Below are 17,001 nucleotides of genomic sequence, written 5' to 3' on the forward strand. Positions count from 1 at the left end.
CCTCTTAGAATGAATATTGTATATTGGTTCCAAGGCAGAAGAGCGATAAGGGCTAGGCAATGGGGGTCAAGTGATTTGCCCAGGGAAACTAGACCATATCTGAGGCCCAATTTGAACCCAGGTCCTCCTCTTTTTAGGCTTAGCTCTCAATACACTGAGTCATCTAGCTGCCCCTAAATTTTTTTAAATATTTGATAACATTACTTCAGCATAATTGGTTTATTTTATAATCCTGTTGTTATTTTATGCATTCAAAAACATAACTCTATGCAGATTCATTGTGCCATAAATATATATTGGTTGAAGTTGGTTAATAAACTAAAGCTAAGGTGAGTCAGTTTCTCTTGATGACATCTTATAATTGTGACACTAATGTAAGAAAGCATTGAGGGGGCAGATGGGTGGCTCAGTGAATTGAGAGCCAGGCCTAGAAATGGGAAGTCATAGGTTCAAATCTGGCCTCAAACACTTCCTAGTTGTGTGACCCTGGACAAGTCACTTAACCCCCATTGCCTAACCTTTACTGCTCTTCTGCCTTGGAACCAATGCACAGTATTGATTCTAAGATGGAAGAGAAAGGGAAGAAAGGAAGAAAGGAAGGAAGAAAGGAAGAAAGGAAGAAAGGAAGAAAGGAAGAAAGGAAGAAAGGAAGAAAGGAAGAAAGGAAGAAAGGAAGAAAGAAAGGAAGAAAGGAAGAAAGGAAGAAAGGAAGAAAGGAAGAAAGGAAGAAAGGAAGAAAGGAAGAAAGGAAGAAAGGAAGAAAGGAAGAAAGGAAGAAAGGAAGAAAGGAAGAAAGGAAGAAAGGAAGAAAGAAAGAAAGAAAGAAAGAAAGAAAGAAAGAAAGAAAGAAAGAAAGAAAGAAAGAAAGAAAGAAAGAAAGAAAGAAAGAAAGAAAGAAAGAAAGAAAGAAAGAAAGAAAGAAAGAAAGAAAGAAAGAAAGAAAGAAAGAAAGAAAGAAAGAAAGAAAGAAAGAAAGAAAGAAAGAAAGGAAGAAAGAAAGAAAGAAAGAAAGTCATATTCAGTCATATTCAACTCTTGGGTAAGATATTAGAGCAGTTTGCCATGTCCTTCTCCAGCTTGTTTCACAGATGAGGAAATTGAAACGGACTGTTAAATGACTTGTCCGGGGTCACACATATAGCAAATATCTGAGGTCAGATTTGAAATCAGAAAGATAAGTGTTTCTGACTCTAGATTGGCACTCTATCCACTTTGTCACCTCATTTCCCAAGGTCCTCGTTATTTATGTATTTGAGAAACTAGTCTTTTTTTTTAACCCTCATTTTCTATCTTAGAGAAAATTCAACGACAGAAAATGAGTTGAGAGATTTCTGAGCACTGTGCTAGCTGATCATAGATGAAGAAATGAAGAAACATGTAAAAGTATTATAACTTGTTATGCAGAAAAAAACCTAGAGGTAGGAATAAAAAAAGTGAGAATTCCTGTTAAAAAAAATCCTCTTCTTAAGGAGCTCACGCTCTAATTGGAGAAAACAATACATAAAAGAAAGTCCAACAGCAAGGCTGAGGAGAGGCACTTGGTTTGCATATACAGATGACAGTGCAGAGAGGGAGGGCAGGTGGTAAGACCTGGTGGTCCTCCACTTGGTTGAAAGGAATAGAATTGCTGATTCCCATCTCACTGAAGTCCTGTGAGCAGTTAGGCAGCCCATATGAAGAGGGGAGAAGAAGAAGGGAATAGGCATTCAAATAGCACCTTTTCTAGGCCAAGGATTTTACAAATATTATCTTATTGTATCTTCACAACAACCCTGGGAGGTGGGTGCTGAAATTATCCTCATTTATAGTTATAAAAACTAAGGCAAATAGAGGTTCAATGACTGGCTCAAGGTCACAAAGCTAATGTGTCTGAGAGTAGATTTAACTCAGATCTTCCTAACTCCAGTCCAGAGTTAGAACAAGGAGAAGAGGCACCCCTAGGGATGCTAGTGGTGAGTCTTATAGACACTCCTCCAGATCAAATCAATTCTGGGACATCAGACACTTGGGGATGGGGAGGTGAGGTACAGGTAATAGGGAAGAGCAAGAAATACTTAGAACTAGGAGGATCCTTAGTCCTTTCATTTCACAGATGAGAAAACTAAGGCCCATAGAGGTTAGGAGGCTTGATCAAGGTCACCCAGTCATGGAGGAGTTATATGCACAGGGATAACATCTGTTTGTGTTTTTACTCATTAAGAGTTATAAGGATAATAGTGGTAGTTTTTATTTAGAATAGTATAAATTTGGGTTAGTCAGATCAGGGAGGATTAGTGTAGCCTATGAAAAACAGGAGAAGTGGTTCCTTGTGGAACCAGGGAGTTTATTTGGGTGGATTTGGAATTCCTTAGGGTTAGAAATCCTTGTTATCCTCATATATTTCAATAAATATTTTATTCTTATAATAAGAGTCTCTTTAGTGTCCTTGTGCCTGGCCCTGAAGGAAAGTTCACATTTGAGCTTCACTTCACATTATCACTGAAGATACTTTTGATTACATCTATCAAATGTATCTGAACAGTTTTGAACCTGTATTGGCAAGTTTTTCCATCTATTTTTTTTTTAGACTCTTACATCTTGGAATCAATACTGTGTATTGGTTCCAAGGCAGAAGAGTGGTAAAGGGTAGGCAATGGGGGTAAAGTGACTTGCCCAGGGTCACACAGCTAGGAAGTGTCTGAGGTCAGATTTGAACCTAAGGCCTCCTGTCTCTAGGCCTGGCTCTCTATCCACTTAGCCACCCAGCTGCTCCCTAAATTTTTTTAAAAAGATACCTACTTGAAGGGGCAGCATATTGAACTAGATCATCTTTGAGTGTCTTTGTATCCTCTGTGGTCTACTAAGTGGCTAATTAGTCTAGATTTTCTGAAGCAAAATGCCTTGGCAGAAGAAGAAAGGAAAGCTTCTACTTGAGTGAAAATTACAATGGGGGCAGCTAGGTAACACAATGGCCTGGAGTGAGGAGGACCTGGGTTCAAATCTAGCCTCAGACATTTCCCATTTTCCCCAACCTTTACCCCTCTTCTGTATTAGAATCGATACTATGATAATAGATAAAGGTTGTTTTTCTTTTAATCTACAACAAATTTTAGAGGCTATTGATCTTTCAAAAATGGATCTGTTAAAACTCTTACAAATTCAGGGGGCCTTGCAGTCCCTGACCTAAAACTATATTACAAAGCAGCAGTCATCAAAACAATTTGGTACTGGCTAAGAAACAGAAAGGAAGATCAGTGGAATAGACTGGGGGAAAGCGACCTCAGCAAGACAGTATACGATAAACCCAAAGATCCCAGCTTTTGGGACAAAAATCCACTATTTGATAAAAACTGCTGGGAAAATTGGAAGACAGTGTGGGAGAGACTAGGAATAGATCAACACCTCACACCCTACACCAAGATAAATTCAAAATGGGTGAGTGAATTAAACATAAAGAAGGAAACCATAAGTAAATTGGGTAAACACAGAATAGTATACATGTCAGACCTTTGGGAGGGGAAAGGCTTTAAAACCAAGCAAGATATAGAAAGAATCACAAAATGTAAAATAAATAATTTTGACTACATCAAACTAAAAAGCTTTTGTACAAACAAAACCAATATAACTAAAATCAGAAGGGAAACAACAAATTGGGAAAAAATCTTCATAGAAACCTCTGACAAAGGTTTAATTACTCATATTTATAATGAGCTAAATCAATTGTACAAAAAATCAAGCCATTCTCCAATTGATAAATGGGCAACGGACATGGATAGGCAGTTCTCAGATAAAGAAATCAAAACTATTAACAAGCACATGAAGAAGTGCTCTACATCTCTTATAATCAGAGAGATGCAAATCAAAACAACTCTGAGGTATCACCTCACACCTAGCAGATTGGCTAACATTACAGCAAAGGAAAGTAATGAATGCTGGAGGGGATGTGGCAAAGTAGGGACATTAATTCATTGCTGGTGGAGCTGTGAACTGATCCAACCATTCTGGAGGGCAATTTGGAACTATGCCCAAAGGGCGACAAAAGAATATCTACCCTTTGACCCAGCCATAGCACTGCTGGGTCTGTACCCGAAAGAGATAATGGACAAAAAGACTTGTACAAAAATATTCATAGCTGCGCTCTTTGTGGTGGCCCAAAACTGGAAAACGAGGGGATGCCCATCAATTGGGGAATGGCTGAACAAACTGTGGTATATGTTGGTGATGGAATACTATTGTGCTGAAAGGAATAATAAAGTGGAGAAGTTCCATGGAGACTGGAACAACCTCCAGGAAGTGATGCAGAGCGAGAGGAGCAGAACCAGGAGAACATTGTACACAGAGACTAATACACTGTGGTATAATCGAACGTAATGGACTTCTCCATTAGTGGCGGTGTAATGTCCCGGAACAACTTGCAGGGATCCAGGAGAAAAAAAACACCATTCATAAGCAAAGGATAAACTATGGGAGTGGAAACACCGAGGAAAAGCAACTGCCTGAATACAGAGGTTGAGGGGACATGACAGAGGACAGACTCTAAATGAACACTCTAGTGCAAATACTATCAACAAAGCAATGGGTTCAAATCAAGAAAACATCTAATGCCCAGTGGACTTACGCGTCGGCTATGGGGGGTGGGGGGGAGGAAAAGAAAATGATCTTTAACGAATAATGCTTGGAAATGATCAAATAAAATATATTTAAAAAAAAAAACTCTTACAAATTCAGATGAACAATATCTCCTGAAAGTGAAATACATTTAAATGCTTTGGTTCTTTATTAAGTACACAGTTCTATTGGATAGAAGATTTATCAGACAAACTTTCTCTCTAGGTGCCCTGCAGGCTTAAATCATCACCTGGAATTTGTTTTCTGATGGATTATGGGCTTGTTTGTGATGACTGGAAACCAGGTCAGTTTCAGGTTATGAAAATAAAGCAAAACAGTATATAGCCATGGTGGTGAATTTATGACACGTGTGCCAATATGGGTACATAGAGCTTTCTTTGTGAGCACATGCACTGTCCCCCACTAGAATTTGTTACTAGAAAGCCAGAGGGACTCAGGGTGGAGCTGTTCCCCTCCCCCTCTCCACCACACCACTCTGCCCAGCAGTCAATGGAGAGTGGAAAGGGGCACTCAGTTTAGGGAGGGGGAAGGGCACATGGTCTCTAAAAAGGTTCATCATCACTGGCATATACTATGTTATAAAGAAACCAAGGCCTAAAGAGTGCATGAGGCAGGTCCCTGCAGGGCCCAGAGAGAATCCAGATACTTGGAAAGGGCCACAGAGGCCAGCTAGTCGATTCTCTTCAATTTACAGAGGAGAAAAATCGAGACTCAGAAAAGTCAAGAGACAAAGAGGGAAGCAACACAATTCAAGGTAGAGGAAATCAAGTCAGAGAGATCTGAGTTCAAACTTTCCCTCAGATTAACTCAGTGACCTTAGGAAATGTAAAAATAGAGATTTTTGAACCCCAGACTTCAATCCCCAGAAGTCCTTGGTGTTTCCCAGAATTCCCTATAATCTCACCTGAGTCCCCAGGGTGGCGAGATCACAATTGGTATTTAACTGGCAGTAATGCCTCCCTCTCTCTCTTCCATTCCATTGCAATGATATAGTAAGTAAGCTAAGAGCAGGGATTCTGAATTGGCTAATCAGCCATGGGCACCTGGTTATTATTTTGTATCTGTGATTTCTAATAATCCTTAATAAACCTCAAAAAATATTTTTTATTATAGAGATACTAATTTAATTTTTACAAAAAGTCACTAGCTGCTCTGTAAAATGGTGACAAGGTTAGTGTTTATCACACAGAGAGGATGTGCAGACTGAATGAGATAATCTATGTAAATTGTAAGAAATAATGAAGAATGAAGTGAAGAAAATAACCAGGAGGGGGAAAATTTATTCACTAACAATCACATCTTAAAAGATAAATGACTTTGAAAGACCTAAGAACTTTGATCAATCTACCATGACTCCAGAGAGCTTGTAATGAAACCTGTTATCCACCTCCTGCAGAGAGGTGATGGGTTTGGGCTAAAGATGGAGATATATCTTGGGACACAGTCAATGGGGGTATTTTTGTTTGACTATGTATATTTAGCATTTATTTGTGAAAGGGTTTTGCTGATCATTCTTCTTTAGGAGAAGAGAGGAGGCAAAGAAAATAGATTTTTGATCACTGAAAAAAGAAAATGAATGGCCCTAGACACTTATTAGCTGTGTGACCCTGAACAAGTCACTTAACCCTGATGCCTCAGTTTCTTTATCTTTTAAATAAACTGGAAAAGGAAATGACAAACTTCTTCAGTATTTTTTTCCAAGAAAACCCCAAATGGAGTCACAGAGAATCTGACATGATTGAAAACAACATCTACTATATATGTATTATATATAATTATATAACTATATATGCTATGTATATAACTACATGTATATCATATGTTATTTATATATATATGCATCATCATAATAGAAAACCTTTATATAAAGCCTACTACATGCCACACACTAAGCTAAGTGCTTTACCAATATTATCTCATTCTATACTCACCACAGCGCTGGGAGATAGGTACTCTTATTAGCTCCATTTTATAGATGAAGAAATTGAAGCAAAGAGAAATTAAGGGACTTGCCCAGGGTCACACAGCGATTTTAAGTGACAGGCTAGATTTAAACTCAGTTCATCCTGACTCCAGCCCTCTATCCATTATGCCACCCAGTTACCTATGTACATGCAAATATAAATTTCTCTCTCTCCATATATATATACACGTATATATAAAAATACAAATATATCGATATTTTATTTATTTATAAATTATCTTAATTTATAGATATAAATACAGATACAGATATTAAAATGTATATTTTTGAACTATTTTAGTATTGTTATTAAGTGACTTGCCCAAGGACAAACAAGTGGTAAGTGGAAAACCTGGACTTCTATCCAGTATCCTCTGATTCCATACTTTCTATTGGAGACAGAGGAAGCATTTGTTTCCTGCCTAAAACTGTTTTATAGACTAAAGCAGGGTTTCTTGACTTTTTTTGGTGTCCTGAACCCCCTTGGCAGTCTGGTGAAGCTTATGGAATCTTTCTCAGGATAATAGTTGTTGCCTTTGACAAAGAATGTTCAATTTCGGTTTATAGTTCACTGGAAATGAAGGTATTTTTTTCTCATCCAAATTCAGGGCTTGCTGAAATTCATCTGTGGACCCCGAGTTAACAACCTTTGGGCTAAAAAAAAATCTAATGGCTGATATAATCTCTCCCTAGGAGGCTGCAATAATAGCTCTAAGGATAAAATAAAAACAGGAGAGTTGGAAAAAGTCTACATTGTTTTGCATAGACTAAGGGAGGCAATGCCTCTAAATAAGCTCTAGAAAGAGTTTAATTTTAAAGTGTTCAAACCTGGAGCTTACAATGCCAAGAGTTTGTGCCTCCATTTGCAGGGAGATGTCACAAAACCTTTTCATTATAGAAACATGGAGCACGGGTAGTAAGGGTCAGGCTGCCTCTAATTGATGACAGCCAAATAGGTCTATCTTTTGTTCTTAAAGATCACCAAGAGAGAGGAGGCTTCAGTCTACGCACAATTCATTTCAGTGCTTAGCAAGGCATACTGCCAGACAGTTAAATGAAGCCCTTTTTATTTCAAATTCAGTTAAGAATGAGAACAGCTGGGTACCATCCCCTGGGTAACAACTGACATATAAACACGATGTGGTCCATATCTATATTACATACTGTATATACAGACTCATTATATACCTTGGTTAAAAAAAAACCAAGCACACTTCTAAGAGAGTTCTTCCAAAATTACTGTGAACAAAACAGCTTCTTAGAATGATGCTGCTAGTCAAATTTGCACGGGAGGGGGAGGGGGGGTACTTTTTATCTAATTATCATTATGTTTAGATTCAGGAATTTGGGTTTGAAGGCCTAACTCCAATCCTTTCTAAAAGTGTGACCTTAGGTAAGTCAATTTTTCTGAGCTTTAGTTTTTTCATCTGTAAAATAGAGATAATGATTTTTACACTTCTGTCTTACAAGATATTTGCTGAACAAAGTACTTTGTAAGCCTAAAGTGATATTATTATCATTCTCTCTAAGAAAAAAAAAAGAAAAGAAAAACAAACCTTTACCTTCTTTCTTAAAATCATGTCTTGGTTCTAAAATAGAAGAGCAGTAAGGGCTAGGCAATGGGAGTTAAGTGACTTGCCCAGGGTCACACAGCTCGGAAGTATTTGCAATCACATTTCAACCCAGGACCTCCCATCTCCAGGTCTGGCTCTCTATCCACTGAGCCACCTAGCTGCCCCTATTATTCATTCTCTTGATCTCTTTGATCTTGCTCTTCTTTCCACATATTGGATGGTACCAACCTCTTTCTGTCTCTCTGTCTCTGCTTCTCTCTCTCCTTGTTTTCTCTTTCTATCTCTCTCTCCCTTTCTCTCCTTGTTTATCTCTCTCTCCCTTTCTCTCTGTCTCTCCCTCTCTCCCTCTCCTTCCTGCTGCACACATACATATATAGACATTATTACAGAAGATATGTTATACATATATCCTTAAATATATAGAGACATATATAAGAGACCATATACTCCTTGGGGGTAGGATTGTGTTTATGCATACACACGTGTGTATAGAGATAGAGATAGATATCCTGTAGAACCTAGAACAAAGCCTTGCATACAGATGATAGTCAAAAGTTCTTTAAATGACTATACACATGTGCTCTATTCATATCACACACTCAAAGATGTATAAGTTAACAAATATGAATAGTAACTTTAGCTGCTCAAGATAGAGACAGCTAGGTGGCACAATAGAGAGCAGGAAGACCAGAATTCAAATGCAGATTCAGGCATATATTATCTTTGTGACCTTGGGCAAGTCATTTAACCCCTGTTTGCCACATCTGTAAAGTAGAGATAATAAGAGCACCTACCTCCCAGGGTAGTTGTGAAGATCTGCTGAGGTAATATTTGTAAGGCACTTAGTATGGTGCCTGGCACAAAGTGTAAAGATTAAAATTTAGGGGAAACGGGGAGACTGAGGCAGATAGAAATTAGTTTCTCTCTGCAAGGAGTATTATTTTTTTTAGAGGTTTATTGAAGATTAAGGATTAAAGAAAATACAGGATAAGAGACATGTGTCCAGGCCATAGAGAGGCCTAGACACAACCCCACCTACATTATGAAAAAAAGCCACGCCAGTCCCAGAGCCCGAGAGACCCTCAAAAGCCTTTGAATCAGCTTAAATACCTCCTCGATCTCGGCCCAGGTGAGATTACAAGGCATTCTGGGGAAGTGGAGCAAAGGCTCATGGGGATTGTAGTCCTGTAAAAAATAGACTCGAATACAGGACTACAATCCTGTATTGTACAATCCTTTTGAGGCTCTCGGGGCTTGGACTTTCGTTTGGGGCAAATGTGGCTTTTTTTCATAATGTAGGTGAGGTTGTGTCTAGGCCACTCTATGGCCTGGACACGTGTCTCTTATCCTGTATTTTCTTTAATCCTTAATCTTCAATAAACCTCTAAAAAAATATAATACTCCTTGCAGAGAGAAACTAATTTCTACCTGCCTCAGTCTCCCAGTTTCCCCTAAATTTTAATCTTTACAAAAGTAAGCACTATCTAAATATTAACTATTTATTTTTATTGCAAACAGCCACATCACTATTTTTGTGTCTGGTCATCATGCAGAAATAGTCTGATTCCAGGGGGCAGCTGGGTAGCTCAGTAGATTGAGAGCCAGGTCTAGAGATGGGAGGTCCTAGGTTCAAATCTGACTTCACACACTTCCTAGCTGTGTGACCCTGAGCAAGTCACTTCACCCCATAGCCTAGCCCTTACCACTCTGGTGCCTTGGAACCAATACACAGTCTTCATTCCAAGACAGAAGATAAGGGTTTTTATTTTTAAAAAAAAATAGTCTCATTCCTCCAAGGAGAAGTGTGTGTTTGTCTCACTTAGCAAAAATTCACTGAAGTTCATATTTTCATTCCTAAGATCAGAGGTTTTGACTTAGAAGGGACCTTTTTTGTTGTTAGGGTGTTTTTTCAGCTGTAGCCAACTCTTTATGACCCTATTCCAGGTTTTCTTGGCAAAGATCTTGGAGCAATTTGCCACTTCCGTCTCTAGCTCATTTGACAGATGAGGAGACAGAGGTTAATAGGGTTAGTGACAGGCCCAAGGTGACACAGCTACTAAATGTCTGGGGCTGGATTTGAAATCAGGAAAATGAAATCTTTTTTGACTCCAGTAATGGCACTGTGCCACCTGGCTACACTGGAAGGGACCTCAGAAGTTATCTCAGTGCAACCTTTCCATTTTTACAGATAAGAAACCAGCATCCACATGTCACGTTTTGTGATTTATCTGAGGTAAACAGGACTACTGGCAGGTCTAGGATTTGAACAGAATACCTGTGACTCCAAATTCTGTATTCCTTCTGGTGTACCATACACAAAAGATGAATATGACACATGGTCCCTAATCTAGTGGGGCATGGAATGTAATGAGGGAGGTAAGATGGGCACAAAGATCTAGGAAACAAGGCAGAATGTAAAAGTGAAATTAGAAGTAAAAAGTTAATTCAGAGAACAGAAAATCTGGAAATCCCTTGCTGCTGTTTTTTCCCTGAGATTGCCTTCAGCTCTAGGAACATTATCTTGAAATCTATTTTATTACTAAATTCCAGTATGGTTAACAACCATTATCATCAACCAACATTTCTCAGCTCTCTAAACCAGTCAAAGCAAGCATCAATGATAAAGATGAGCTTTTCTATGCCATGTTAAACACATTACCTCCATGATCATATTTGATTCCCTTACCAAGTGATAAGAATACTACTCTTCATATTTTTAGGATGAGGACACTAAGGGTGCTTGGGTATTCTACAGTTCTGTACCAGTGCATTTATTTATTTATTTAACTGCTATTTATATATATTTATTTATATTTATTTATATTTATTATATTTATATATATTTATATTTATTTATATTTATTTATATTTATTTAACCTTCCATCTTAGAGTCAATACTGTATATTGGCTCCAAGGTAGAAGAGAGTAGTAAGGGCTAGGCAACGGAGGTGAAGTGACTTGCCCAGGGTTACACAGCTAGGAAGATTTGAACCCAGGACCTCCTATCTCGGAGCCTGGCTCTCCATCCACTGAACCACCTAGCTGCTCCCCTCCCCCACCTGTGCATTTAAAGTAATTGTAATTTTTTTGGACTTTTTTAATATAGTACTATTTAAGCAAAAGATATTTGCTTTTTCTTATCAAGATATGATAGCAATTATAGTTAACATTCATGTAGTGCTTTAAAGTTTGCAAATAAATATTCTCTCATTTTATCTGCACAACAACCCTGAGAGTTAAAGGGTTTTGTCCTTATTTTAGAGAGGAGGAAATGGAGGAGACTGAGGTTAAGCGATTTGCCCAGGGTCATTCAACTATTAAGTGCCTGAGGCCAAATTTAAACTCAGACCTTTGGGTCTCCAGGTTCAACCCTCTCTCTATATTATGCAATCTAGATGCCACCTAAGAGCATCATTAATCTCGTAGAGTCACTAGAATCCAATTAAGTCTACTTTTTAAATTGCTTTGACCGTATTTCTGATTCTCACCTGATCACCCACTTTGTGGGCAATGACTGCAGCTCCCTCATCCAACTCAGTGTCATTAATTGGACGAATCCGAAGTGCTACCTGCATAGAGAGAAAGAAGAAAGATTATTTCTTAGAAACAATTTTTCCAAGTTTCCTTCTTTCTGATTATATAAACCTTAAACTTTAAAGATTAACTATTTATCTAATGACCCCAATTTCACTCTTTTTTAATACTAAGAAATCAGATACTCCCCCCTCAAGTAAAAAAAAAAAAACACAACTAATCCTTCAAACCCTAATCCAACATCTTCATCGAAAAAAAGTGGGGAGCCTTTTAGGGAAGTATAAACCGTTTTGTGAATTTGCTGAAAAACCATTTTCCAATTCTACTCTTCCATTTCCGTCAGTGACTGAGAGGGCACAGGTGTGTGGCTCTGCTCAGTGCCCAAGTTTCTTATGCCCTGCCTGCTGAAAGTGCCCCCCCCCAAGAGGTATGAACATTGCTTTTCTGTAGTCTGGGTGCACTTTGTAGAGCCCATGAGGGGGCGTTCCGAATCTATTGCAATAGTCCAGCTCCCTCAATTTGCTTTTGCATTTCTTCACTCATTAAGGGGGGATGAGTTTCCCGAAGTGTGGAGGGCGATGTGCCACATCCCAGGCTGGGCATGGGGGATGGGGGCAGCGAGAAGCTGCCTAAATCCCTTCCTTTCAGACGAAGAAATAGCGGGAGTGCTAAAGCTGGGGAGACAGGGAAACCTATAGGGGAGCTGTGGAGGAGGTCAAAGAAGCGAAGAAGCCGGAAGATGGAGTAGCCTACCCGAGAGCTCTCCGCAAAAGGAGAGACAGGCAGGCAGGATGCGGGATTTGGGAACATTCGGAAAGTCCTGAGAGCCGGGAAGGGAGCAGGGGGCCAGAGACAGAATCCCACCCCGCCCTACGAGGGATCTGAGGGAAGGAGGAAGCGAGGAAGCGAGGCTCGGACTCACCATGAGCTGCTGGTCCTTAGGCTCCGCTGGGAGCTCCTTCATGGCCGGGCTGCTGGCCCGAGATGAACGCTCCTCCGCCGAGGGCGCGTTGAGCCGGGAGAGCATAGGAAGAATGGGCAAGGAGAGGAGTCACACACCTGTTCCCTCCCAGTCACCGACGGCGCCTCTGGGTATCCTGCAGTCCCCACAGATATGCTTCATCACATCCCTGGCTGGCTCCGGATGACATCACTGCGAGGGGTCTCGAGGGGTTCTCGTGGGATGGACCCGGCAATAGGCAGCTAGGGAAAGGTTTGCACTGCAGAAAGCCGCGAGTCTCGCCTCACTTTTTACAGGCTTCCCTAGTGAGAAGGACTTAAGTCTGGACTGGAGCAGCCTTGCTTTTAAATAATCGCGTTAGAACGACCATGAACGAACCCAGTACTCAAGAACTGATGGAGTAATGAGCCATATCAGGAGGGAAGTGGGATCAACAGATGTAGAAAGTAGCAGCTGTTCTTGGGCAAAGATTTGGAAACTGAGGGGGCACCCCTCGACTGGGGAATGGCTTAGCAAGTTACGGTATATAAATGTGATAGAATACTATTGCCACTATAAGAAATGGTGGGGGGAAGGGAGTCACTTAACCCCTATTGCCTAGCTTTTTATGCTCCCTCTGCCATAGAACCAATATACAATATTGATTTTAAAAGAAACAATCTTTTAAAAGCATTGGAAACTATTAAGTCATGTGAAAAAAATCACTAATAAAAGCAAATCAAAACATGCTAAAGTTTCACCCTGCAAATTGGTCACGATGAAAAAATGTGGGAATAGTCAATGTTAGAGGGATTATTAGAAGATAGATCCAATAATGTATTATTAGTGGAAATACTGATCAATAGTCATTTTTAAAATTATGTAAAGGGGTAAAAAATACCCATATCATTTAACCCTGAAATTTTATTTCTATGTGTGTGTCCCAGTGAAGCTACTGATGATGACTGAATGAATGAATGAAATATTTATTAGTTACTATGTGTTGAGCACTATGGTAAGTGCTGGGCATACAAAGTAGAAAAGACGGTTTGATCTCAATGAGCTCACATTTAATGGGGGAGATAGTATACATGGAAGGTTTCAGCTGTGTCAGATGGAAAAGTTCCATGGTCGTTAAGGTGCAACAGCAAGGCAGATGGTAATGCTTCTTTAAATGTCATTCCCACTGATAAAATACCATTTTCTAAGGTTGAATTATTTGACACCACCAAAGACCTTGATGGCAAGAACCTTTCTTTCTTTCTTTTTTCTGTGGCTCTAGTACCTACTGCGTCTCCACACAGGTGGTTTCCCAAGGATGATGGCTGAGGCCATGGGTCTTTTCTTATTCCTTTATTCCCAAGTTTTTCTTATTCCCAAAGCTATTGAGTTCAGTGATTCCAGCCTGTTTCCATCAGGGGCAGAGGAGAGATTTTCAGTGATAGTTCGTTTTGCCTGGCACATCTCATTTTTTCCCTCAATGTTTCTAGATGGCTGAACTGCCCTAGCTATGGCAGTTTTTTTGGCAATTGGCAGAGATGTTTGGCCCCTTTTCTACAGGAATTATTTCCTTAGATAAGGGCTCTGAAGTCTGGACAGGAAGCAGGACCAGTGATCTGGCAAATGCAGCTAATCCTAAGGCTCCTGTGCCTATCTGCCTAGCACTTGCTGCCTTTTGTCTCTCCCTTAGGGTGCCTTGCTAAGGAAGAAATCCCATATACACTAGAATATTTATAGCAGCACTTTATGTGATAGCACAGTTGGAAACAAAGTATATTCCCATCAATTGGGAAATGGCCAAATTGTGGTAAATGAATGCAATGGAATATATTACTATGCTGTTAGATTACTAACACAACAGCTAGAAAGCATGGATTTACATGATCTGATTCAGGGAAGTAAATGGTGCCAAGAAAATAGATTACAACAGGGCAAATAGGAAGAACAACCACAAAAGTAAAAAGTGAATGTTGCATCAATATCTCACATCCTATACAAAGATAAGATCAAAATAGGTATGATTTAGATTGTAAAAAATAGACTCGAATACAAGACTACAATCCCCATGAGCCTTTGCTCCACTTCCCCAGAATGCCTTGTAATCTCACCTGGGCCGAGATGAGAAGGTATTTAAGCTGATTCAAAGGCTTTTGAGGGTCTCTCTCTTTCGGGCTCTGGGACTTCCGTTTTGGGGCAGGCGTGGCTTTTTTTCATAATGTAGGGGAGGTTGTGTCTAGGCCTCTCTATGGCCTGGACACGTGTCTCTTATCCTGTATTTTCTTTAATCCTTAATTTTCAATAAACCTCTAAAAAATGTAATACTCCTTGCAGAGAGAAACTAATCTCTACCTGCCTCAGTCTCCCCTGTCTCCTCAAATTCCTAAATTTTAACTGTTACAAGATATAAAGGGTGATACTAAAAGTAAATTAGGGGAAGTGTTTCCCTATCAGATCTATAGAGAAGGGAAGAAATTATGAACCAAATAAAGAGATAAGAGATCATTACAAAATGTAAAACAATTAATTTTGATTACGTTAAATTTAAAAGGTTTTGTACATACAAAACCAATGCAACCAAGATTAGAAGGGAAACAACAAACTGGGGAAAAAAACATTTTATAACAAATTTCACTGATAAAGGTCTGATTTCTCAAATATATAGAGAACTAAGTTACATTTATAAGAATACAACAAATGGTTAAAAGATATGAACAAGTAGTTTTCAGATGAAGAAATCAAAGCTATTAATAAATCATATGGGAAAATGGTCTAAATCCCTCTTGATTTTTTTTAACCCTTACCTTCCATCTTGGAATCAATACTATGTATTGGTTAAGAGTGGTAGGGGCTAGGCAATGGGGGTTAAGTGACTTGCCCAGGGTCACACAGCTGGGAAGTATCTGAGGTCAAATTGGAACCTTGGACCTCCCATCTCTAGGCCTGCCTCTCAATCCACTGAGCTACCCAGCTGCTCCCTAAATCCCTCTTGATTAAAGAAATGCAAATTAAAACTCTGAGGTACCACCTCACACTTATCAGATTGGCCCATGTAACAGTAAAGCGATAAATGTTCGAAGGGATGTGGCAAATTGGGACACATGCATTCTGATGGAGTTGTGAACTGATCCAACCATTCTGGAAGGCACTTTGGAACTATACACAAAGGGCTATAAAACTGTACACCCTTTGATCCAATAATATGCCAGAGATTAAAAAAAAAAGAAAAAGGGTAAAAGATCTATTTGTACAGAAATATTAATAGCAGCCTTTTTTGTTGTGGCAAAGAATTGGAAATTGAGGGGATGACCATCAATTAGGAAATGACTGAACAAGTTGTGGAATATGGTGATGGAATACTATTGTGCTGTAAGAAATGAACAAGATGATTTCAGAAAGAGCTGGAAAGACCTACATGAACTGCTAGAGTGAAATACGCAGAACCAGGAGAGCATACCCAGTAATATATCCCCAGTAATAGCAATATTATGGGATGATCACCTGTGAAAGACTTAACTACAATCAATAATGCAATGATCCAGGACAACTGTGAAGGACTTATGGCAAAGAATAATCTATTTCCAAAGGAAGAACTATTGGGAGTCAGATGCGGATCAAAGCATATGATTTTTTTCACTTTAGTTTATTTGGTTTTTATTTTGGGGTTTTGGTTTTGTGAGTATTCTCTTACAATAAATATGGAAATGTTTTACATGATAATACATGTATATTCTAGAGCAAATTATTTACCAACTCCAGGAAGGGAGAGGGAAGGGAGAAAGACAACTTGGTTCTTATAACTTCAGAAAACTTAATGTAGAAAATTATTACACATAATTAGTAAAATAAAATCTTTTTTTAAAGTGACTGTTACAAAATTACAAAAAGCAAGCACATCTCCAAAGAGGAGGTATGAGAAGACCCCCTCACCACCAATAAGTAGAGGTGGGAAATCTTAAAAAAATATGGTACACTGTACACATTTTTTGACATTTACAATTTATTGATCAGGTGTCCTTCCCCCTCACTCCCCCCAAAACCTCATATTCCATCTTAGAAGCAATACTGTTCATTGGTACCCAGGCAGAAGAGCAGTAAGGGTTAGGTAAATGCAGTTAAGTAACTTGGCCTAGGGTCACACAGCTAGGGAAGTGTTTGAGGTCAAATTTGAACCAATCATGTTTAATTGTTTATTGTCAGCATTGTGTCAAATACCAGTTAAGACTACAATGTTTATTATGCACCAACCATATGGTAGGTGAGTGCTAAGTGCTGAGGATACAGCTACAAAAGGGAAAAGTTTCTGCCATCAAGAGCTTGCAATCTACAGGTCCATAAGTAAGCAAATATAAAGTTTTTATAAAAAATAATTTACAAAAAAATT

General features: G+C 39.1%; 1 protein-coding gene across 2 annotated transcripts in view; it reads right to left on the reverse strand.

Moving 5' to 3' along the window:
• LOC100029348 (kinesin-like protein KIF19) overlaps positions 1 to 13,025 on the reverse strand; it is a 123,851-nt gene extending 110,826 nt beyond the window's left edge. For both annotated transcript variants that reach the window (XM_056806488.1, XM_056806487.1), the window contains exons 1-2: positions 12,603 to 13,025; positions 11,635 to 11,715 (exon numbers count right to left, since the gene is read on the reverse strand). In XM_056806488.1, the coding sequence (XP_056662466.1) occupies positions 11,635 to 11,715; positions 12,603 to 12,707 (186 nt within the window). In that variant the 5' untranslated portion in view covers positions 12,708 to 13,025. The remainder of the gene's footprint in view (positions 1 to 11,634; positions 11,716 to 12,602) is intronic.
• Between the last annotated feature and the right edge of the window lie 3,976 nt (positions 13,026 to 17,001).

This window comes from Monodelphis domestica, chromosome 7 (genome assembly GCF_027887165.1).
Source record: "Monodelphis domestica isolate mMonDom1 chromosome 7, mMonDom1.pri, whole genome shotgun sequence".
NCBI classification, from domain to species: Eukaryota; Metazoa; Chordata; class Mammalia; order Didelphimorphia; family Didelphidae; genus Monodelphis; species Monodelphis domestica.